The 23,229-nt window shown below is 40.5% G+C and overlaps 1 protein-coding gene across 10 annotated transcripts in view; it reads left to right on the top strand.

The window, feature by feature from the left end:
* Nucleotides 1–23,229, top strand: part of SYNE2 (spectrin repeat containing nuclear envelope protein 2) — a 196,357-nt gene that overhangs the window by 19,134 nt on the left and 153,994 nt on the right. For 5 of the 10 annotated variants that reach the window (XM_074583746.1, XM_074583755.1, XM_074583756.1 and 2 more), the window contains exons 3-17: nt 9,525–9,586; nt 10,527–10,622; nt 10,893–10,970; nt 11,068–11,160; nt 12,455–12,636; nt 14,336–14,532; nt 14,999–15,099; nt 15,876–15,977; nt 16,714–16,851; nt 17,671–17,835; nt 19,725–19,837; nt 20,549–20,705; nt 22,422–22,518; nt 22,678–22,865; nt 23,041–23,205. In XM_074583746.1, coding sequence (XP_074439847.1) covers nt 9,525–9,586; nt 10,527–10,622; nt 10,893–10,970; nt 11,068–11,160; nt 12,455–12,636; nt 14,336–14,532; nt 14,999–15,099; nt 15,876–15,977; nt 16,714–16,851; nt 17,671–17,835; nt 19,725–19,837; nt 20,549–20,705; nt 22,422–22,518; nt 22,678–22,865; nt 23,041–23,205 — 1,934 coding nt within the window. The remainder of the gene's footprint in view (nt 1–9,524; nt 9,587–10,526; nt 10,623–10,892; nt 10,971–11,067; nt 11,161–12,454; nt 12,637–14,335; nt 14,533–14,998; nt 15,100–15,875; nt 15,978–16,713; nt 16,852–17,670; nt 17,836–19,724; nt 19,838–20,548; nt 20,706–22,421; nt 22,519–22,677; nt 22,866–23,040; nt 23,206–23,229) is intronic. The other 5 variants (XM_074583750.1, XM_074583751.1, XM_074583752.1 and 2 more) reach the window with 2 other exon arrangements.

Raw genomic sequence — 23,229 nt, forward strand, 5'->3', positions numbered from 1 at the left:
GTTAAGAGAAAATATGTTTAAAACAGATGGTGCAAAAGAATATTCTGCCAAGTCACTTTTACGATCCATATTTGCACTAATATTGTCATTGAAGCCATGTGTTTTGATGGGTGAGTGTTAACAGTGGTCTCAAGGCAAAAGTCTTTAAAGGTGAATTTTCTTCTGTTTTGCTTCAGTGTTACGTTTTCAGGAGGTCAAGCAAAAACTCCTAGCAGACAGGAGCTAGTCTGACTGTTGCAGCAAGCACAGTTTGTCAGACACGTATATGTTGTCCCAGTCGAACTCAGCCTTCAGTAGAAAGACTGAGGTGAAGGTTACCATGAAATGGGTTTGGAAAACATGATCTAGCTTTAAGGCAGAGGGTGCTGAATTAAAGTTACATGGGATTTTAGAATATAGAGTTTTATTTTGAAATAATCATGCTATTTTCTGAACGGTCAGGTTGGTGTTTATGTGTCAAATAACAATAGGGGGTTTTGGTCAACATCTCAGTGAAAGAGCCATGCTTATTAAAATTCAAATGACCAAATTATATTTCTTTGCTGTAATAATTTGAGCTCCTAGACTATGCTGAAATGAACACACAGCAAATCTGGGGCCAAGCTGTATGTGGCTGGCCATTGAAAAACATTCAGAGACATCCCTTAGAAGTGACATAAGCAATTTTTGTAATGATTAAAGATGCAACAAAAGTACAGACGTGTCCTATGTATGGAGCTGTGGCGCTGCAGCATCTGCTCTGGGTCAAACAAGCAAATGGTGACACAGCTGTGATGAAGCACTGAAGACAGATTCCCTGACGTGACATATAGAAACCATTAGTAACCCTACCTGCAGATCTGTGGTAGTGTGGGTGAAATAAGAATAATAGGATCACTCAAGGAAAAGGGTTTTTTAATAGGAAACTTGGGATGAGATTTGCAAAGCAGCCAGAAGTCTTCAGGTTCACCTGCAGAAGTTTTAGAGAAACCTCGGATTCAAGGAGTGGCTGCTTGTAACTATTAGAAAAACAGCTTACTTTTCTGAGTGACTAAAGATGAATGTAAAACTGGTTATGATCTGCTTTTCAAATGGTTAAGGTATAGCTTCGAGGAGTATGGTCAGCATTGCATAAACACAGCATAACAGGAGATACACATAAATAGTTGGCACTGAAGAAAAAAGTAGGAGCGAGATCTACTCTGGATTGCTCATATTTTAGTCTACATTTAGATTCTTTGTGATTCAATCTCTGTTATTCTTGAAAGGCATCCAGTGATGATAGAGCACTGGTCTAATCTGGTTAATTAGGACAAGATCTACTTAATGTGCCAGTTGGTTTGGTCATTAAGTTTGTGAAGTTGTATGCCTAAAAATGTAACAAAATAATTAGCTTTTTTTTTTTTTCCCTTCCCTACCATGTGTAAAACCAAACACTCATTTTAGGTATGTTTGGCTGTGATTTGAGTCACAGCCTCTGTGATGAGGACAGCAGTTTTGGCAAGAAAAAGAAGGAAACAAGGGAAGAAGAATCTCCTTAAAATAATTAATGAAGAGGTTACTGCTTAGTAGCTCTAATTATTATAGAAATCCTATTAAATTAATGCCAGTGGCTTAATATCTTAAAAACCTGCTTTAGTGGAATTTGCATTGGTGGGTTTTTAGGTAGAAGAGTGTTCAAGGATGAACAATCACTTTCCTTAATAGTGTTCGACCTAGAAGATGCAGTAAAGAAAGTCACTGGAAAATAGGTAAAAATGTAACTTCGTTCTCAGTGCATCTTTCTTTTCAGCTAAATATTTTAAGGACATTTAATGAAGCTTGAAAAGCATGAAGAAAACAGGTAAAGAAATGAAAGCAATATAGTTTCTAGTGTTCCCATCTCCAGACATTTTCAAATGATGAAGCTAGTCACAAAATCATGAGGCTGAAGTAAAAAGCTGCAAGAATATAAACCTTCTTTGTACATCTTTTCAGATTTATATATTGCTCTTTAACCTTTTCCAGTTTTCAAGCTGATCTCCACAAACAAGAGGGTAATAGTTACCACCCTCCTTCCTCTCTGCCAAGAAAACTGAAATTGCTATGAAATTGCATGATGTCAGGACTTGGGCTCCTTCTTTTCTGGTCTGTTTTCCTTCCCTTTGTCCTAGATGTTATAATGAAATTAAATCAGATTAAGGTCAACATTATCTGTGCCCTTTCCTCCAGCACCTCTCTGCTTTCTCCCAGTTTTCTGATGCAGCACAACTTAACAGCAGCTGCAAAGCTGTTTTGTGTCCTTGCACAGCCACCTAGAAGTGCAGGTGAAAAACCTGAAGCTGGACCTATTATGGATGTATACAATGGGGAAATATTTAAGGGAAGGGTTTCTCCTGCCAGGCATGCTGCAAACATTTTGGTGAACAGAGGATGCTTGCCAGGGAGATGCTCCATTGCAGCACGTGGGCCATCTTTGAAACCTGAAGTCACTTTTGCTGTGGCAAGGGCTTGGCTGGCAATAAGCATGGGAGGAATAACGCGGGAGCTCTGTCCTATGTCTCCTCCTCCCATAGCTTCCCTCCCAGCATGGCATTACGGGCTGGCCCCATAGAGGGGTCCAGCCTGGCACTCGGCCTTCTGTAAATGGAAGAGGCACAGTCAGGGTCCAAAATTGTTTTCAGCTATGTGAACCGAGGAGGCTTGTCTCCTCCTTTGGTAAGAGAAGGGCTTCATGGCAATGTTTTTGAGAACTATAGGAGGTATGACTGCTCTTTGCTGATGAGCCTGACTGCAGGATTGCAGCACTGGGAATATGCAGCCGCTCTTATTGTGGATGGGGGTAGCTACAGCAGAAGCTGAACGGGTTTGTGGCGCTCTGAAGTGGGAATAGTTTTTGCTTTCGGGATGTAAATCTGTTTATCTGTGGGAGGATCCAATCTCCACTTTCCCTCACATGCACAAGTCCTTCCCCTTTCTTCTCTAGGACAGCAAACAGACCCTATGTGTGGCATTTCCCACCAAACCTGTGCAGAACTCTGTTTTCACTTTCCATGCTAGTGAGCTAATTCAGACATAAGAGAGTGTGTTTTAGCTCTCGGAGTTTGGAGCATGTACTTACTCTTTCACTGCTGAACTGCAGAGGTCCTAATTTTTTTCCCTGCTTATAAATCTGTTTGCATGTTACTATTTATTACTGTAACCCAAAGGATGATTATATGAGAACACGGCTGCTAAAACTGTTTTTGAAGAGTGTTTTAATGATATAAATGAATTATACTATTTTCATGCAGTTATGTCTAATCCTTTATGGATGATTTCTCTTCAACTGAAATTGAAAATATGGCGATATGTACGGATAGATTTTGTTATGCAATTTGTAGTAGATTGGACTCATCTCTGGGTAAAGGAGGATATCTCTCCGAGACCTGTTTAATTCATCCATTCATCCAGAGGTCAGGTAGACTCCTAATTCTTACCCAGCATTTTTTTTTTTTCTATCTGTATGCCTCATCTGTTGAGGCCACTATGTTATTACAGCTACACTTTTTCTTTAACCAGAATGATCAAAGAAGTCTGTTAAATGTTTATTATGATTTTTCAGGGGTGACTTTTAATATTCGAAGAGCTCCCATAGGAGCTGCACTGAAATTTATGCCCTGTTTATGCTGCCTGTTGCCCAAGTGAGGAACTGGTCTGCAGTTTCCCTAATTGCGTGGCTTTGTGGCATGTGACAGGGCTGATGGCACTGGAGAGGCAACTGACACATGAGACTGCCTAAAAAAAAATCAGTTCATGGGTATCTTTGTGTTTCACATGCCTAATGAAAGAAATAGATTGTATAGTTGTGTAAATGTGTTCCCTGCTAGATAAATTTCAGTTTTTTAAAGGTATTACTAGGTGCATAACTGTTTAAAAACTGGCATTAAAATGCCTAAGGAGTGTGCGGTTTCTGAGGGACCAGTATAGGGCATTGAAGGCCACTTATATTCAAATCCCTGCTTCACCATGGATTTCCTTTAAAATCTTAGAAAAGCCACTTGAGCCCTTAACTTTAAAAGTGTGTTGATATCTAAATGGTGAGTCTTAGTGTCTTTAAGTGTTTAATCTGTAACCTCTGACTATGCCCCCAAGTACTGCAGTGCCTCACTTCGTGGGCTGTTGCGGCAGTAAGGACAGTGGTGATTCAGGCCACAGCTGCTCTAGGATCACGGCAATGAGAGGAGCAAAACTGTTTAAAAAAGCCAGGAGGGCAAAATTCAGTGTGAGCAGGCTTCCTGAGTTAGCAGCACTTTTGGTAAATTGGATAATTTGCTTTCAAAAGGAAAAGGAGGTTGAAAGGAATAGTGTAGAAAGAAAAGAAATAATTCCTGAAGAAATATTTTCATCACTGCTTTTGGGCTTTGGTTAAACTTCTTAATCTTGACAAAAAATACTGGGTTTGTTTTTCATTGCTTAACACCATGTTGCTGAACATAAATGCTGGAAATAACTCTTTTCCCTGCTTTCCTGTCTGCAGAAAATGAAAGTTTGTTACTGGGTGGAAGGCAAGGGACTATATAAAATGTTCAGGGGTGAATTGCTCACCCTCTCCCAGGGTTGGCAAGTACTTAATGGTTCTTCTGATAGTTCCAGTCATTTACCAGCATGTACCTGCTTAATTCATGCCAGCAGTGCTGTCTTGAAGGAGCTCTCCCAGTTATCCCTGCTGACCATGCTTTGGTTCATTTTGCTGAGCCATCAGGGAGTTATGTTGTATGAAACTGAAATAAATGCTCCAAGAAGGTACCATGGCTGTCTGTGGGCATTCAGGCTAGAGCTAGTTCAACACAACCTTTCTTCTCTACCCATGTGGTGGGTACGCTACGTCATGAACACCAGCTCTTTTGGTCTGCTGATCTGTTCGTGTTGAGCTGCACTACTTGCTACTGTAGACGTAGCCTTATCTGACCTAAATGGTGAAAGGAAGATATAAAAATATCATATGCAAGAGGAATTCCTTCTGCTGAAACAGAGACGGGAAGATGACAGACAGGGTTGTGCTCATTAATTTCAAATAATTGTTTTTAAAAGTTTTTTTTAAAAAAAGAAAAAAGGCACACAGTTGTAAATGGCTCGCTGATAGTGATGCACTGGTCCTCACGATAGAAGAAAACCTCTTTGCTGTTTGGTGACATTGTTTGATGAGCATAGACTAACAGGCTGCATGTGTTCTGCCACAGTTTGCTTCTCCCAGCTCCCTGCCGAGGGAGGAGACGGTGCTTTCCTGTGAGCTGCCATCCCCAACCTTGGTAAGGGAGGCATGAAAGGCAGCAGAGGAGAGGAAATTAAGTCTGCCTTTCCTGAATCGCCGTTAAAGGAAGGCTGAAAGTAAAACCGTGGCTGGCAGCGCTCCTGCCCTCCTCTTCCTCCTGAGAGACAGTTCAGCACTGCCATGGTCCTTGCCATGTCCCCATGCTCCAGCCCTTAATGATTCGCCTGGTTTGTAGCACTTGTTGGTAGCTCATTACTGGATAAAACAGTCATTGTCCAGCAGTGTGTATTGATTTTCAGCTAGCCTACGTGACGCGCTGCTTCTATGTGTTATTCCTCCCTAGAGTGTTGTTCTGAAGATTAGCTTTAAAACACAGGGTGAAATGTGGTAGATTTTGGGTGTTTTCAGATTAGCCCGTTCTTATTTTACTGTCTCAGATTTTGACTTGGTGAGTTTTGTCTCACTGTGAAGGAAATTATCAGGTTTTTTTGATAGCTTTTTTATTCTGGGTCAGTGACATTTTGAAAACTAGGGCAAGAGAAAACCAAGGTCGCTTAGAGTCCTATAAAAAGGCCTAACAAAGAATCCATTCATCCTCATAAGAACAAAAATCTGTATTAATTAAACACATGGTAGAGATAAGAATTTGAAAGCTTGATTAAATCATTAGCGCCTCTGAGCAGTAGAGTCGGAGGGGACCTGGGAGGGAAAACACACTGGGCCTGAAAATTGCAATACGACTGCCTGCCACGGTGCCAGAAGCACATCTGTACTGAGCTGTGCGTTGTGTGGTCTGGACGGAAACAGAGTGACTGCTGCAGTACAGTCTGGGGAAATATTGCCAAGCATGGAGTTTTGTTATTAATTGAGGAGGAGATTTTATTATTATTATTTATTTGGGTAGGAAAATAAGCCACGCTGCAGCTGAGGCAGCAGCTGCTTGGAAAGCAGCCTGGTGGGTTGCACTAGGCAGCAGCTGTAGCCTGGGGAGGGTGTAAGGTGTGCTTAGATGTGAAATAACTGCCTTGTACTTTCGCCAGGTGAGACATTTGTCGGAGAGCTGCCCATGTGAATCAACTCTTGCAGTATCTGGCCCATATTGCATAATGCAGCACACTACAATGGAGAGGTTCAACCAAAACAAGACCAGATGTCCTCATCTTAGACATCTTTTCTGTAACCAACCCCAAAAGCAAGTTCTCCAAGTCAGTAGCAGTAGTGTGTGTTTGGCAAGAGCTACAGCTGGAAGACTCGCTGGCGTCAGGCAGAGTAGTTACTATTTGCTTTCTGTCCCTTTTCAAGTGCCAGCAATACCAGCCTTGCCTGCCTGATAAAATTGAGCACAGCTACTCAATAATCACTTGTTAGGTAACTGGAATGGCTCCCGCATGGGTATTCAACCAAAGGGTGTGGTTGGGTGCTGTGCTAACATGAACCGAATATCTCCATGCTATTTATGTCCTCCTTGCAAGCGTTGCGACGTCGATTGGTCTGTGTGGCATGTTTGCACTTTTCTGTTTTCCAAACAAAACAGAATTTTGAAATTGTGTTTTTGTCTGTGTCTTTAAGACTGCCCTTATCTTACTAGTCATCACAATCTCTGTGATATTTAAAAAGGAGCATAAAACAGTCCAGCAAGCAGGGGAAATTGACTGTTTCATGCTCCGACAGGATCGTAGTATTGCAGATTAGAGGAGGACTGTTGAAAGGTGTGTTAGCTACAGGATGCAAAACAGCCCTCGCCGCACGTAATGCGTGAATGTTTTTCTCGCCACTCGCTTGCCCAGTGAAGCAGGAGGAGGTCTGCGGGTCGGATGGTGGGGTTAGGAGCAGGAAGCCGCATTATCCTTAAGCGGCTTGCTCTGCTTCATGAGCTGATGAAGCTCTGTGCAGCAAGTCCTTCAGGTCATCTTGGATGATGAAGAGCCATCCAGGACTGGGGTTTGTGTTTGCAAAATTATCACCATGTAATAAAGTGTGGGACGTTTTCCTCTGAGTGGCATTTTCATTTTCGTGGCCAGAGCAGTCAGGGTGGGATTTTCTCCCCCAAGGGCTTCATTATTTTTGGTGTCTTTCACCCTGCCCAGCCTACAAAACCATACATACCTATTGCTGAGTAGTCTTGCACTTGCCTTATGTTGTCAGTCTTGTTGTCACATTTTGTTCAAGCGCATGCTTTCAGAGCCAGAAGAGATTGTCCACTCCCACCCCCATCTCCAGGTGTGGTTCTTCTCGCAAGCTGATGGCCTGGTCAGAGTCTCCTGCTGCCTCTCCCATGCTGCGGGAGGATTTATCCCAGCTGGGAAGTGGGCGGCGAGTGTCCCCACAGCCGCCTTGCCCATCATCTCCCTCCAGGCCTGGGCCACGGACGCTGCCCTACCGCCTGCCACTCCTCGGGGAGCTGCAGCGGGGACATGGCGCAGGACATGCACTGTTACTTTCTTGTCCTCCTGGCAGGCAGTGGGCCAGCACACCATACCACCTCTGTCCCCTTACGCAGGAGCTCCGAGCCTCTGTGTCGCCATGACCCAAAGCCTTGTCTGCTCCAGGCTGCCTGACGCAGCCTCCCCTGCCACCCAGCACAGTGGGGAGAGAAGCTTACTCTTTCGCTCCATTTTGTACCTCTCCCGCCTCTCAGGCTTTGCTTCTCTGCTGCCTGTGATGAGAGGCAGCACCATTGCAGGCCCACCTCGGAGGCAGCTGTGCACGGAGGGGCCGGCAACTGCCTCAGCCCTCAGAGGAAGGGCTGGGACAGCCATGCAGCTGGTGCAGGCCAAAGATGGTGGTTTGGGTGACAAAAACATCAACTCTCCTAACTGCATAATCTCGCCTCCCTCAGTTAATAGACCTGCTTTGTAATGTCTGGGCTATTAAAACCCAGTGCAGCCTTTTGGATTTTTATTCAAATGGGGAAAAGGGAGCGGATGACCATCCTTCTGCAGCTCCAGGCAGGCCTCTTGGGGGTGGTGGTAGGCGAAACGTTACTGCTTTTTGACCTTTTTTTTTTTTTTGGGAAGCCAACCCCAGCACTTTCAATCACAGCTGATGTCTAAAGGAGAGAAAAAGGAATTTGTGTTCACACCTGCTCTCGTGAGTCGTTGGGATGGCTGCTGGCAGCAGTGCCTGCGCAGCGTTGAGGCCTGAAAGACTAATGTCAGGGGCCAATACCTCCTGCCGTTACCTCAGACCTGCATACAGATGTCCAGCAGGGATGTAATGTTTTGGTGGTGACACCTGGGTCTTGGGAAATGGGTGTGGTTTTGTTTTTTTGGGAGGGAGTGTGGGCTGGGCAGTGGTGCTATCCGCTGGCCATGACCAGGGATGGGGCCGGGGCGCTGGTCTGTCTGGCTCTGCTGCTCAAACTCTGCTTCACCTTTTGGGGGAACTAGACTTTTCTTCATTTCTGCTACCCACAAGCCATGGTGAAAGGCTTTCCCCTCTCTTGATCTTTTCTCTGATGGGAGAAGCAATTTAAATATTCTGATTTTTTGAAACATGTGCTTAAGCAACATCCTCTCTCCCTTCACAACTGCTGATAGTTTATCACTGTGTACCAGCTTGCAAGACCTGGGTGAAGATCTGGATCTCTGTGTGAACAGGTCACATTTTGAGTCCCATGTCACCATTTTTTTTACTGAGACGTGTGTTCAAACACTTCCTTCATCCTCCCTCCTTTTTATGACCCCGTGTGCCCCTGTTTGGCCAAATTAACGGTCTACATTCCCTGGGGAGGGCCCAGCACTGAAAGGGATGCTGTTAGAGGGTATATTCCCCAAAGGCAGCCTAATAAGTCTCCCTAGCCCTTCAGTTAGCCAGGACAACTGTTGCATGGCTTCACCTACAGCTTTGCATTTATCACCTAACCACGGCCTCCATACTGGTCTCATCACCCAATTCCATGCGTGGCTTTTGCCAAATTTCAAGATGGATCTTGTACTGATGATTGCTCTGAGTATTTGGTGGAACATTTATGAAGGGATGGAGTTATCCTAGATATTTTGTTCTGTGGGATGATGTGTTCACTCTGCTGTTTGCATTTGCTGAGCTTTTGAGAAAACCTTCTTTAGTTGCTCTTAACTGCATCCAGTAGAAGTAAGCTTGATGGTTGTGGAGGTCCTTGCAGTATCATCTCTGCAAGTAAGCAAATGTCAGCACTAAAATAAAAATTGAGAAAAACTAATATTAAATTGTATCTTAATATCTGCAAGAAAGGAGCTTAGGCTTGGGTTGGATGCCATGTATCTTTTTGAGAAGGAAAAATAAAACCAGATCATTTTTTCCATTAACCATGTTTATCTTTGTTTTTTCCCAGTACAGCGAGAGTTTACACAGAAGAAAACCTTCACTACATGGATAAATTCGATACTAGCAAAGGTAAGGGGTAAAGGGGATTCTTTAGGAAAGAGATGACTTTTGCCTTTTCGATTCAGATGTGCCATACAGAGACTAAAATTTTTAGGAATAAACAAAATTTATATAAGAATTTTAGACGCTGGCTGGAAAATGTAGCCCCTGGAAAGCATTTGTTTAATAGGTGTAACAGCATTGTATGGGTGATCATCCAAGGACGTTTGTAAGTAGATGACTATCTATCTTGCTGAAAGATTGTGCTGGATTGTGGCACGCATCTCAGGCTTTTATGAGGTTCTGTATTTATGATTAGTTTTACTGTGTTTAGGTAAGTACTATTCTATGATGCAAGCCAAGAACATGAGTTTAATGGGATGACCTTAGTGACTTATAAGTATTAAGACAAACCACGTAGTAGTGTAGGTGCTCTTTAAGCTTTCACACAGCAGCTCATGCAGCATGTGGTGGGGCTCTTACTTGCTTGGATGAAAAAATTTCTGTTTTGGTACCTCCTTGAGCAGAAGATGTTGAGCTCATGCTAGGTTTGTATTGTCCACAAGTGGGTGAAGAGAGTTATTCAACTCTGTAGTCAAATTTGTACTCAGTATACATTGATTAAGAAGTCAAATATGAATTAAGTGCTTCTCTAAACTTGCCCCTTTTCAAAGTTTCTGGCTTTTTTGCCACATACCTCCTTGAAAAGTATCAATCCTTGAAAATGAGGCTTAAAGTAATCCTTATAAAACTCAGAGGCAGGGCAAGGGGGAATAAGAGACACATGTAATAATGGGTTAGAAGAAGCAGGATATGGCTGACTAGATGCAGGATTTATATTTCAGCTCATTGAAAAAATAAAGACTGCTAAACATTTTTTTTAACAACAGAGTAATCTGTGATGTGCTGTAGTGTGTTGAGTTCAAAATGACAAAAGATGATGTGACAAGCATTGAAATTTGTTTTGCAGCATACACCTCCTTCTGTTATCTCAGACTTGTATATAGACATACAGCAAGGACATTTGCTTTTGGATCTTTTGGAAGTGCTTTCAGGTCAACATCTGGTAAGACAGAGTAATAAAAATATTACCTCGATTCGTCATCAGATTGATCAAAGATTTCTGGATAGGCTTAATTGTAAGCATATGAATGATCCCTCTGGAGTTATAGAGCTATTTGCAAGTAACTTATTCTTACACCACTAACATTGAAACACACTGAAATAAGTTGGTCCAAACTAATATGTGAATCTTTGCAGGACTTCCCTTTCCAAATATATAAAATAAAATTAATTTTTACAACTGAGGATGTAACCTGTTCTTTTTGCTTCACAGCCACGGGAAAAAGGATTTAATACCTTCCAGTGCAGAAGCAACATAGAAAATGCTTTGACATTTTTAAAGAGCAGATCAGTGAGTATTAACTTCAAAATTCACAACTAAAGCCAGTTTAGCTGGTGGAACATTTCCTTTGTTAACAATGATCCTTTTTTTTTTTTTTTTTCTCTAGCTCAAGCTCATAAATATTCATGTTGCTGACATTATTGAAGGAAAACCTTCCATTGTGCTTGGCCTAATTTGGACAATTATATTTCATTTTCATGTAAGTATTTCAGCAATGTAAGAGAGTTTTTTAATAGAGGGGGAAAAAGCACAAGTGTGTTGACCTTTGTGGTTGCCAAACAGGATCAATTAGTACAAAGCATAAGACTATTTTCTGACATCTTGAAGTGATGGCTCAGGGAGGAGATACACCAGTGCGTCTTGCCTGTGTCTCTGAGCTGCTTCACCAATGCAGTGATGGCATTACTGCCCAATGAACAGTATCTAGCTGTAAATGGTAGGAAGGAAAGATACTGAGATTCTTTTTTCAAGTAACCAGTTAAAAAATGGGCTAAACTTTGCCTATCTCTCTAAGGCCTGTAATGATTAAGCTCCAAATAGAGCAATTAGTGCAAAGTGGCTCACGTCCATCTCCAGAGGAAGAGGGGAAGCCCCCCTCTTCAGTGTTGGCTGTGCTCACAATGTGTAATTCTTGCTATTATTTTTTTCAGTAGCAGGTGCCTGAATAACATGAAGGCTGTCGTAGTGATGTTTCTTATACAAGATACCAAGTTAATATATCTTATACAAGATACTGAGTTAACTCAAGATACTCAAGATACTCTTGTGTGGCATGAGGTTATGGGGAGAAGGGGTGTTTGAAAGCACAGGGCTTTGTTTTAATCGAGTTTAGAGGATGATGGAGCCAAACTCTCTTCTAGCAAGAGCCCAGCAGTGAATTAACATAGGGGCACTGGGAGTGAACTGGTGACTGGGGCTCAGAAGAACCCTAAGAAGTAAAGTTATTTAACAGTATTAGATGTAGCCCGTATTTTTCTTGGTCAAAGTACTTTGTTGCTGAAGGTTCTTGTACTGCACATAGCCGTATGCATTACCTTTTAACCTAAACCAAGCTTCTCTAACCAAATGTAAATCTCTCAGGTCTATCGAGTAGGTTTTCCTGCACCCTGAGTCAGCAGGCAAACTCTCAGCATGCCTAATACATGACACTGTTGGCAGCCGAAAACACAGCTGCCACAAGCTGCTCTCACTGGTAGAAGGAGTAGAAAAGCACACTGAGTGAGAAAGTCCCTTGATGCAAGTGCTGGTACCCACAGTATAACATGGAAGTGAAGTCATTGGGTGAATATTTCCTGCCAAAAAAACACCTAAAGATGGGGATTCAGCATGAAATAGTTCAGGTTGAACAAACAAAAAAACCTGATCTGATCTTTGGGGGCAGGGAACTATTACAGCTGTCATTGAGTCCTTTCTAATTCTATGTGGTTTTCTGCTGTTGATGTCTTGATAATTTTTCACTGAAGCCTGATTAACTCTCCTATCATCTCTGATAGATTGAAGAACTTGCCAGGACACTTGCTTGTACTTACAATCAGCCTTCACTTGATCGTTCAAGTGCTGTTGACTCCTCTCCAAAGACAAGCCGATCAGCTAAAAAAAGTGCTAAAATTAAGGAACGGTGGAAGATTTCTGCTACAAAGGCTCTTTTGTTGTGGGCAAAAGAACAGTGTTCACTGTAAGTTCCATCCAAGACTTACTAATAGTATGTTACACGTTGTATTTACGGCTTTCCTCTAAATGTGGTTTTCCACTCTTTTTTTTTAAACGTTACTTAGTGACAGCTTAGCAGAAAATCCTTTAGATTTCAGATGTTGTTACCAGTACTTTTTGCATCAATCAGGCCCTAAATGTTTTGACACGAGCCCTTTAAATATAATAAAGCAAATCTAATTCTGCTAATAAAATACCACAATGTAAATTGAGTTGTTTGGCTTTTCTCTTTTAGGGCCTTCTGTGTGATAACTCTAGTGGAATGTTTATGTGATTTGATAGTATTAATCCTTGTGGTTGGCACTGGTTAACAAAGTTTCAATAATTAATTTTTTTGAAAATAGAAAATGTGGGATTTCTAGGATTCCCGTGCCTTGTGTTTTTCTGTCGAAACACTGCATGATCCCCAAGAAGGACCCTAGTGAACGTAGGAGGTCCAAGTCCCCAGTTCTAACAAGAAGTTTGCTTATGCTTGATGTACACATGGCTCTGTTGATTTCAGTGGGATTATTCACAGCACACAATCTAGAACAGATACAGGTATTTCTTGCAAGGGGCAGGCTTTACATTTTCTTCAAGGGCTAGTACTTCAATCCAAAATGTTTTGAATATGTTTTACAATAATGTCAGCCCTTTCTCTCCAGCTCTTTGGTTGCTTTATATTATAATAACATCCTTCCATGTTGTTAGTGGGAGGTAAAGGCCTTCATCAGCACATCAGATACTTTCTGCTGGGAGAATGTTTTCAGGCACTGAAGTTTCTCTTTTAGCTGTGTTTTATCAGGACAAGATTGATTGGCATGTAAAAACCAGCTCGCTGTCCGTTAAATCTTCCTCTTTCTTTTGCTTGCTTTTCTTTTTCAGCAATATTGCTGTCCGTTTTGTAGCATCCTTTCTGAACTGTGATTACCTTGAATGATTTTGTTCTCAGTGAATCCAATAGTTTTTGGTAAAAGAACAAATCTTGTAAGTCCTGGCCCATTGTTGGTAACTAAATTTGATCACCTGAAATCCCACATCTTTTCCATGCCATAACATACTCAGAATACATGAGGTGTTTCTGGTAAGTTATCCCAGAATTCCCTGTGGCTTGTAGAGCTGGACACCTCACAGCACTGTTCAGGCACCGCTTAATAGAAGATGTTTTAAAGACACAAAGCTAAATAAGAGAAAAAGGAGTATCTTTCTCGCAGTAATAGATCTCTTTTAAGGTCTGGATTTTCTAAAATGACAGAGGTGATTCCAATACTCAGTGCTCTTACAGTCAAATACCTGCATGCTCTTCAGTGCTTTGCTTGTTATTTTTCCTTCTCATAGAATGCACAGATATTGAGCACAAAGTTGATGTTCAGAAAGGATATTGGATCAGCAAAGCTCTGTCTTCAGAATGCAACATAAGATAAAAACATTGAGTCATTTTGCAAAGAGTCACTTTGCAAAAATAGTAAAAACATATATAATTATAGCGATTGGTAGTACTGGCCGTACTGTTGTCTGACCCAGCTTTTCCAGAAATTCAGTGGCGACGTCCTCTATAACTGCTTACATTTGGTTCATACCCCATTTTACTGAATTTATATTTTGTTTCTAAATTTCTAAATCTGTACTTGGGACATCTGAGGAAACAGGCTATGACATTTTGTTTCTCGTCATTTTGGGGATAGGCATGGCTCTATCAATGTGACTGATTTCAAGGCAAGCTGGCGAAGCGGACTGCCTTTTTTAGCCATCATCCAAACCCTACGACCAGGTCTAGTTGATTTGGAGAAGGCAAAATCTAGAAGCAATAAAGAAAACCTGAGAGAGGCTTTCAGAATTGCAGAACTGGAGCTGAATATTCCACGGCTTCTTGAACCTGAAGGTAAATGATCTGCTTTTTTATGGTCTTTATTATCAGAAGTGAGATTAATATAATCCTATATGTGTTGACTTATAATACAGGAAAAAATAAGGCTATGCTTAAGTTTGAAATGGAACATTAGTCTTTACTGTAATGCTCATACCTGAGGTTCTTTATTTTATGACACCAACTATACTTAAGATTTTTGAATTGGCAGCAAATGCAGGAATGATATGCAGAAGAAAGGGTGTGAAACTTTCCTGTTCATGGGAGAAGCTTGTTCATTAGCTCATCATGTAATATTAAAACATTCCCAAGGAAAAAATGTTCATTACATATTAATTTCTGTCAATGGTATGTTAACTGAGCTGCTGCAAAATAAACATGCTTACGGTAATGTGTTTTAATAACTGCAGTATAGTGTGTAATTATGTGATCAGGCCTAGAGGGCTGTGTAATTATGTAAATGATGTATTGGTTCTTGTAGATGTTGACATTATGAATCCAGATGAAAGATCAATCATGACTTATGTGGCTCAGTTTCTGCAATACTCCAGGAATTTACGTGAATCTGAAGACGACGTGCAGGTATGTCATGTGATTTATCACTGAAGCATTTTTAAATGAATGCGCATCATGGATGCCAAGAGTATCAAGTACTTTCTTTACCCAGTTTATAACCTGACTCAGTAACAGTTAAATCATGGTTTGATCCTCTGATTCAACTACTGACAGGGCTGAATTGGCTTGAACCTTATGATGCTCCTGTGTCATAGTCAAGACTCAATGTGACTGATTTTTGATGATACAGGTGGAATTGCTGTGCAAGTTGTCTTGTTTTTTCATTTAACTGTTACAGAGGACATTTTCAAGCCTGGTTGTCTTCATGCGTGCTCTGAAGTCTGTATGTAAATGTTGGGGTAGAGGCAGACAGATTTGCAAATGTGCAGAACCACCAGCTTTACATTTAATAGCTCGCATGTAAAGCAGACTAAAGTTGTTACTCACAGATCACACTGGTTGCAAAACCGAGTTTTCTATTCTCTATATTCTCCTATGACAGTCTATGTATTAATTGATTATCTACATATCTCCATACTGATAATCTCCTTTCTATAGGTGTGCAGTGAGGCTCTACTTTTAAGATGCCTTCATATATCCAGGTGCCAGGTTTAAAACTTTGGCCTTGCCCTGTAATAGTGCCTGACCCAAAACTCACTAGAATCCCAGGAATTATTATTTGTTTTTCAATAGCTTTGAATGGGTTTTGTCGTACGCTCAATGTGTGTTGTTTTATGGCACAATGTAAATTAAAAACAAGGCTTGCAAATTCGAAAAATGAGATTTTCTGCTCTAATTACCAGGAAAAAGTAAGGGAGGCCATGAGCTGGTTGGCTGCACAGGAGAAGAAGTTAGCAAAGTTGCTCATCGACACAGAGAATGAAACATATTACCAGAAGTACAAAGTAAGTTGCATTTCATATTTAACTTCTTTTGCAAAAAGAAATAGTAAAAATATTCCCAGAAACAGCTTTTCATCTTCATGACCTAAACTGAAGTGTTAAATAGACTTTTAAACAAGAGTTGGAAATATGACAATGAATTTTGTAAATGCCCTCAAATGACTGAGGGAAGGATAGGATAAAATTGTTTCTGTTAGGAAACAGATATATGCTGCTTGGTTTCTGAGCAGAGCAAGAGTTTATGGAGAGAGTAAAGTAGTGTCTTTTAATTAACTGACACAGTTGAAGACTTGGACAAATTCAAGCACATAGGCCCTTTATTGAGCCGCCTTCACCAATTCTGTGATAATAATAACAGTAGCTTTTACCCAGCCTAGTGGAGGAGTTGAAATGTTAGCTATAGATTGTGGCTGAAGTAAAATTTTCTTTGTTTATATTGTAGCCAAGAGTTTGTAATAAAATGTCCCATGGGGGATTGTGAGGGGAGGAATTTTCCCTTTCCCTCGGTGGGAGGGGAGAACCATGTCCTGACCGCGCTGATGTTATATTAAATACAGATTTGCACCTATAATTTCAGACCTAAATACTGCCTGGAGACTTTTTCCTGCTGTCTTGCCTTTCTGTGCATCACACCCTTTGAAGTTAATGGAAGTCATACCAATGTGTTCAAAGGCAGTACTTGGCTCCATGAGCTTCCATCTGAAGTCTTCTATGAATTATTCTTCCTTTTTATCCCTAGGAAATGATGTCATTTATGGAAGCATTTAACCAAGAAAAAAACCCCTTTCTGCCTGTGTTGTTATCAAAAAGAAGTGAAGCTGAGCTGAGCGAAAGCCACCAGCAGATGAGAGAAGAGTGGGATAAATTGATCTCTCAGGTCAGAGGCATTTCTAGCTCACTTCGTTACTAGCATGGTTGTGTTTAATGAAGAAGCCTAAGTCTAGCCCAGGAACTCGCACAGGGAAGAGTGGGGAGGTGCTGTACAGTGCCCAAGAAGAGGCAGAGAGTGACCGTGTATTACCCTTCTGCATCCTGAACCTCAGGACATTGAGACATCTGTTAAAAATAGCCTGCATCTGATTATCTTTGAGCCCTTTTCTGATCAAAGTTTTTGGCCTATTTATGCTTAAAAGGTTCTTTTGGGACATAATTATGGCTTAGTTAATGATGCAGCTGGGAAAAGTGTGTTAATATATTCTTTCCCATGGTATGGATAGTGACAGTGAGATTTGGTTGGTCAGTGCTTTGCGATGAGGTTGGCTGTGTTGTCTCCCTCTGCCACAAGTGGGATGTGTTGGGCCTTGCTTGTTGGTTATTTCTCTTTCTGGAAGAGATGTTCCCCTGTCAGCCCCATGATGGAAATCTGTCCAGAGCGTCCCTGTTTCCCCTCTATTTTGCTACTAATTCACTATAAATTTTCCCGTTGCTGGTCCTTCAGATGTTCACCAGCCAAGGATAGTAACTGCCAAATTCTCTGTAGTGTTACAGAGATTACAGGCAGGTGAGCAAATCTGGGTCTCGGGTAAACATAGCTGATTTGCAGCTGACTTCACTGGAAGCTCCTTTTCTAAATGGTGACAGGTGGGGTTTTTTTCTGGGATGCCTAGAGCATCAGCTTATGGAGCATATATCAGTATCTTGAGGATGGGGAAGAAAATAATAGTGAGAAACTTAATCACTTGTTTTCCATTTAAAGATCAATGAATGGAAAGCGAAGCTGGACCGGATGTTGCCCTCCCCTCTGGATGGCATTGAGGCCTGGCTTCAGGAGGTAGAACACCTGCAGGCGGAAGATTTGCCTGATTTGCAGGACCCGTTTAAAGCAATGTTTGTCTTCAGAGAAATAATTGTAATATTTAAGGTATGCTGATCGTAAAGGAATATTCTGCTGCAGTCTGACCCAGCAAAGCACTTGTTATGGAGTTTCTATTTGACATTTTGGGAAGTGAGATGGATATGTTTATCTTCTGAAGATTAAAGGCTCTTCTGAGCATACCTTTAAACAATGATGAGTTTAATTAAATAACTGCATGGGTATATAAAGATGTTTTCTGACTTCACTGGGGTGAGATTAAATTTCAGTACTATCTGAATGAGTAAATTATGGTATTCTTTTTTATGTGGTTCCTGCAACTTGTTTGTTTGTTAAGTAATAACACAGGGTAATTGCATTCTTATCTTTAAATCTATGTTTAATACATACCTATTCAGAAAAGCACTTGGGCTCAGGGTTACATTCCAGCGAGTTCACGCAGTTTGTGTGTTTAAAGTTAAGTATTTGCTGAATCACTCTGTAATTCCATTCAAAGCAATGAGAGGTATTTTGATACCTCAGAACCATTCAAGTTATTTATTCTGCTTTTGAAATCTTTACACTGATAATAGTTTAAACGGTCTCTTGAGTTTGAAAACATTAAAAAGAGTAGATGTGTTGATGCCTTGCTGATCATCATAATTCTGTACTTGGTTTTTTTATGAACAAGGGGGAAGTTGGATGGTTTTGTGGCATATTGTTAAAGTGAATTCGAAAGAATGGGAAATAGACGTTCTTGTGAATGGCTTGATAACGCCACTTTTTGTACTATTGCCAGTCAGTTTCCAATATGAGAGGGTTTTTTTTAACTGATAACAACTTTGCCAGACTTTAGCTATATGAATTTTGGTTTTTGTTGGTCAGTCTAAGTAGTTAAAGCATTTCTAAGAATAAGACAAACGTAGTCGGTTTAGGTTGGTTTTTTTTCCCATTGAATATGTAGATAAAATCATTATGTTCCTTAAGAAGAAGAAACCCAAGATACTTAATTTCTGTCAAATCCACTTATTCTAATGGAAAGACATTCTGCTGAGAATTCTTTTTCCCCTCCTTCATCTAGTCAGTCCTTCTAGTATGTCTCATATAGGCATCTTGTTGCCAAGGTGGTGGCTTATAATGGAAATTTTACTTTCACTTAAGATCTAGGAAACTACCCACCAATGCTCATAACTGTCTGACTGGAAGAGTGTTAAGGTTACAAAATCAAGTGTTTAAAGTCTATGCACTATTTTGGGGGTTGAGGGCTATCCCAGGATTCAGCTATTTCCACTAACATGCTTTGTGGCAAGTTTTATTGCATAGAAATGAACTTTTAGCATATTTCTTTATATGTCACTTATGAATAGGCTTATATTCTGTGCAATGCACTTTATGGTTTATTTTTACATAGGGAATTTGGTGCTGAGACACATGCCCATAAAATATTCCCCTGTCATGTGATACCGGCCGTCAGAAGCTTAACGTGATATGCTATCAGCATGATGTTAGATGGAAATTTATTGAGCTGTCAAATGAAGTATTAAGCAAGTTGTGACATAATATGTTGATATTCAACAGTTTTTGCTGCCAGTCTTTGCTAACATGTAGCAAAGAACAACTTAATATCCTGAAACCATTACAATGACACTTTTTGGTCCTAAAGATGATAGTGAAAGTGCAGAAAAACCTGATAGCATGGGTAGTGTACATTCATGTTCCTTATATTTAACTAGATGCACAATGATAAGAGAAATCAGATAGTGCTGCACTAAATATGCATTTTAGAAGGTGATGAGGTAAATACTTTCGTTGCACTTTAATGAGTAAAGACATTGGAAGATTGCCTTGTGCTGACTGCTTCTTAATAGCTCTCACTCTCAGGGCAGGTGACTTGCATGTTCCCAGATGAAATACTTTAGAATTAAAAGGAATGGCTTACTATGTCTTTTTCTTCACAGGGCTTGATGGGTTGTTTTGATTCGCACTTAGACACCCTTCAATCATTTAAGAATGAAGATGAGAAGAATATGCCACTAGTCTTGCCTGAAAAGTTAGAGGAAATGAAAAGAAGGTTGTGATCCTCAAATTCACTCTACTTTGACTATGTTGTGTTCTAGCTCTGTCATTGACTTGCTCTGCTGTTCTGAACAAAGCATATAATTTATCCATGCCTTGCAGAAAAAGAGCATTTTCCACCTAAGCACAGATTGACTGTCCAGTGGAGCGAGCAGGTTCACTCATTGGTTCAATGGTTGTCTAATTATAGTTAGAAAGTGGAGCTCATTAACAGGCCTTTTTCGGATGCCTTTTGCTGGTGTGGATAGGAAACACTCACTACATATAGGAAACATGAATATTTTGAATGTAAAAATTTCTCTGGGGGTGGGGATTCTTTCTCTGATTTTTTAATTTACACCTTTTAAAATCACTGAGATCTACAGGTTGTGCAACCCTGTATAGCTGTTGGAGGGTATTTTAAAAAATGACCAGTGAATCTGTGTATGTAACCTGAGACCCTTTGACATATATATGGCAGATGCCCTTTTTTTGGGCATTTAATTTTTTTCATAAATTAAGGAGTCAATATTGACTCAAAATTGTTGCTACTTAAAAAAAAACACAACAAAACCAGCTGTTGTTACCTTAAAATTTTACTCCTGTCATAACAAAATAATGTTTACATATATGTCATTCTGAGTTTTTAGGCTTAAAACCTAATACATTAATGCTTTCTATATCCAATGATTTTGAGTCAACTTCTGTAACATTTCACTGTTTGCAGATTTAGTAATATTTGTTTCACAAACTCCAACACCTTTCTTGAATACCACTATGGACTGTGCTCAGCTGTTGCCAATGAGGTGATTTTAAAGCTGAATATCTGGGACATGAAATATGGGACAAAAGAGTCCGTGGAATCACTGCTGGAAAATTGGAATGTAAGTTTAAAATATATGTATCACACCCTGACAATAATTATTCTTCCCCACCTCTCTTTGATTCAAGATTCTCTTTGATTCTTTGATTGTGTCTGTCCTCATCTGAAGATACTACGATAGTTGGTAGAAGCGTGGTAGACTTGTGAGATCTGGGATTTATGCAAAGAAGGACAGATAGATACATTTCCATAGAAGTTTTCTCTATGTCTTCCCATTTCCCTCTGAATGAGAGTTCTTTCTTCAGTTTGGAGAAATAGAGCAAGCAGTGACTATTTGTAATTTTCTCTCTGCCCTTTTTTATTCTTTATTGGGAATATTTCTTTCTTTCTAGACTATTTACAGGGCCAGCAGTAGCAGCCATTCCCTAACTCAAACCTCTCTGGGGTAGTTCAGTAGTTGCTGTCTTCAAAAACAACCATTACCCACAGTGCTGGCTAATACTGCCTTTTGCTATTGCCTCTTCCAGCTTCCGTTACCTCCTTATGCTTTGCGTTGAATATGAATAATTTTGTTTTGTTATATTGTGTGCTTAGCTCAGCTTCTGAGCTCAAGTTATTAAAACTATGCAATTTGTAGGCCTATGGGAGGGGATGGATTGCCCTACCCCAAAACCTGACAAAGATGCATCAAGAATAGCTGCAGAGAGATGAAAATGCTGATGCCATCAATTTTGCCCCATCTCCAGTTACTAGGACTCCTTGTGAATTACATCTTAGTGGAGTTTCCGAAGAGTTTCTCATAAGCTTTTCAGACTGGCAAAGCACTAGTTAAATTAGTGGGAATTTCAACAACATCAGAACTGTGGAAGGGAGGCAACAAGAGGTTGTATAAAATATCAGTTTTCCTGAGCCATGTTAACCTTACTCTGTGGTGAGGTGGGAGTACAGAGTTAATCTACGCTGAGTTTCTTGATTCAGTTGGTTTCATAAATACTTATTATTATGTTATTTCTACAGTTGTGGTTCATAGTCTTTCTCAAGCTGATAGAATATAGAGCTTTCCCAAGGAGTTTAAGGCTTGTTGCTCTGGTTCCATGATGTGCTGTCCTGGCTGAGTGGTGGCATGGTGGCCCAGGTTTTTCATGGCCACAGAGAGGGGTTTGTTTTGTAGCCTTCTAGATAGGACATTTGTAGGAGTGGGGAGCTCTGGGGTGAGATGCAGCTCAGACATAGAGAGGCTGAGGATCAACTCTCATTCCCTGGATGAATGTTCAAAGCACAAGTCTTCTCCTCTGCTCCCATTTCTTCCTCTCTCACCCTTTCCATGCCCAGTTTGGATTTTACTTGATCTGCGGCAGGAACAAGGCATGTCAATATTTCTGTGCATGCAGGAAAACCAACCTTTCACTTTCATCACTTTTCTGACTTATGTGATTAAATTCTGCCTGACTTGTGCGAGATGCCATTTCTTAATATTGCCTAGGGACGTAACTTTTTGAAATAAGCAGTCCTGATTTGTACACGGCTATGACTCAGGCAATGGCATTCAGGAATTAATATTCCCATTTAAGTTACTCACCGCACGAGCAGAAAAAAGAACAGGTCTATTTCAGACTAAAGGGTGCAGTGGAGTTGCTGGATGGGCTTTCCTCTGTTTGCATTTAACCTGCTGGTTATAGGCTCATGTTAAAAAAAAATATCTAACCCAAGCTGCATTTCCTACCTAGTTTTATGTGGGTTAGTGTTACCCATGCCAATTACTTTTCACTTTGGGCAGAATTTCATTGAAGAAAAGAGACTTGAAACACAACTAGAAACTGCTACTCACATCTGTGAAGATTTGAAAAACAAAAACATAACCGATCCTGACTTAGGTGAGTTCATGCATATAAATTGATATGAAGACCTCTATTTTGAACTGATGTGCTGTCACCAGTTTTAATTCCCACTATGTTTTGTGTAAAATACTGCTTCTGTGTAATTAACCTCTCTGTTTCCGAATCTAAAATAATAGTCCCTATTTGATGTCCTAGCAGGAGATCCTCAAGAAATTAGCAAACTTTTTAAGACAGTGGAGTCAAAGATTTCTATGTGCAGAGACTATATTTCCAATGTGAATACCACACTACAGAAAGTCTTGTCTTCCTGGAGTAATTATACAGAAAACGTCCACTTACTAAAGACGTGGCTGGACGAAAAACGAAATGAGCATCCGAAAGAGGTATGTAGTTGTAGTTGGATTTCTCTTTGTAATGACAGACAGAGATACTTGGAAGCCTCCTATAAGGAAAGCCATATGCATGACAGTGGTGGTTGTTGTTGCTTTTCTGTTCCCCATTTTGGGAATAAACTTTTGGCAGGGTTCTGCTTTAAATGATTTCAGTGCCTCTGTCTAGATCCCTGCTGAGACCCTGGCAAAGTGGAATTCGGTTCATGGTTCCTTAAATGAAGCTGGAAATTATCTCATCGAAGTCAGCAAAGAGCAAGTTGGATCGAATATTGCCAAAGAGCTGAAGAAACTGAATAGGAGATGGGCTAAGTTCATCAAGCGGACGCACTTTGTAAGTTACTAATTTCATATGACT

This window comes from Larus michahellis, chromosome 4 (assembly GCF_964199755.1).
Source record: "Larus michahellis chromosome 4, bLarMic1.1, whole genome shotgun sequence".
NCBI lineage: Eukaryota > Metazoa > Chordata > Aves > Charadriiformes > Laridae > Larus > Larus michahellis.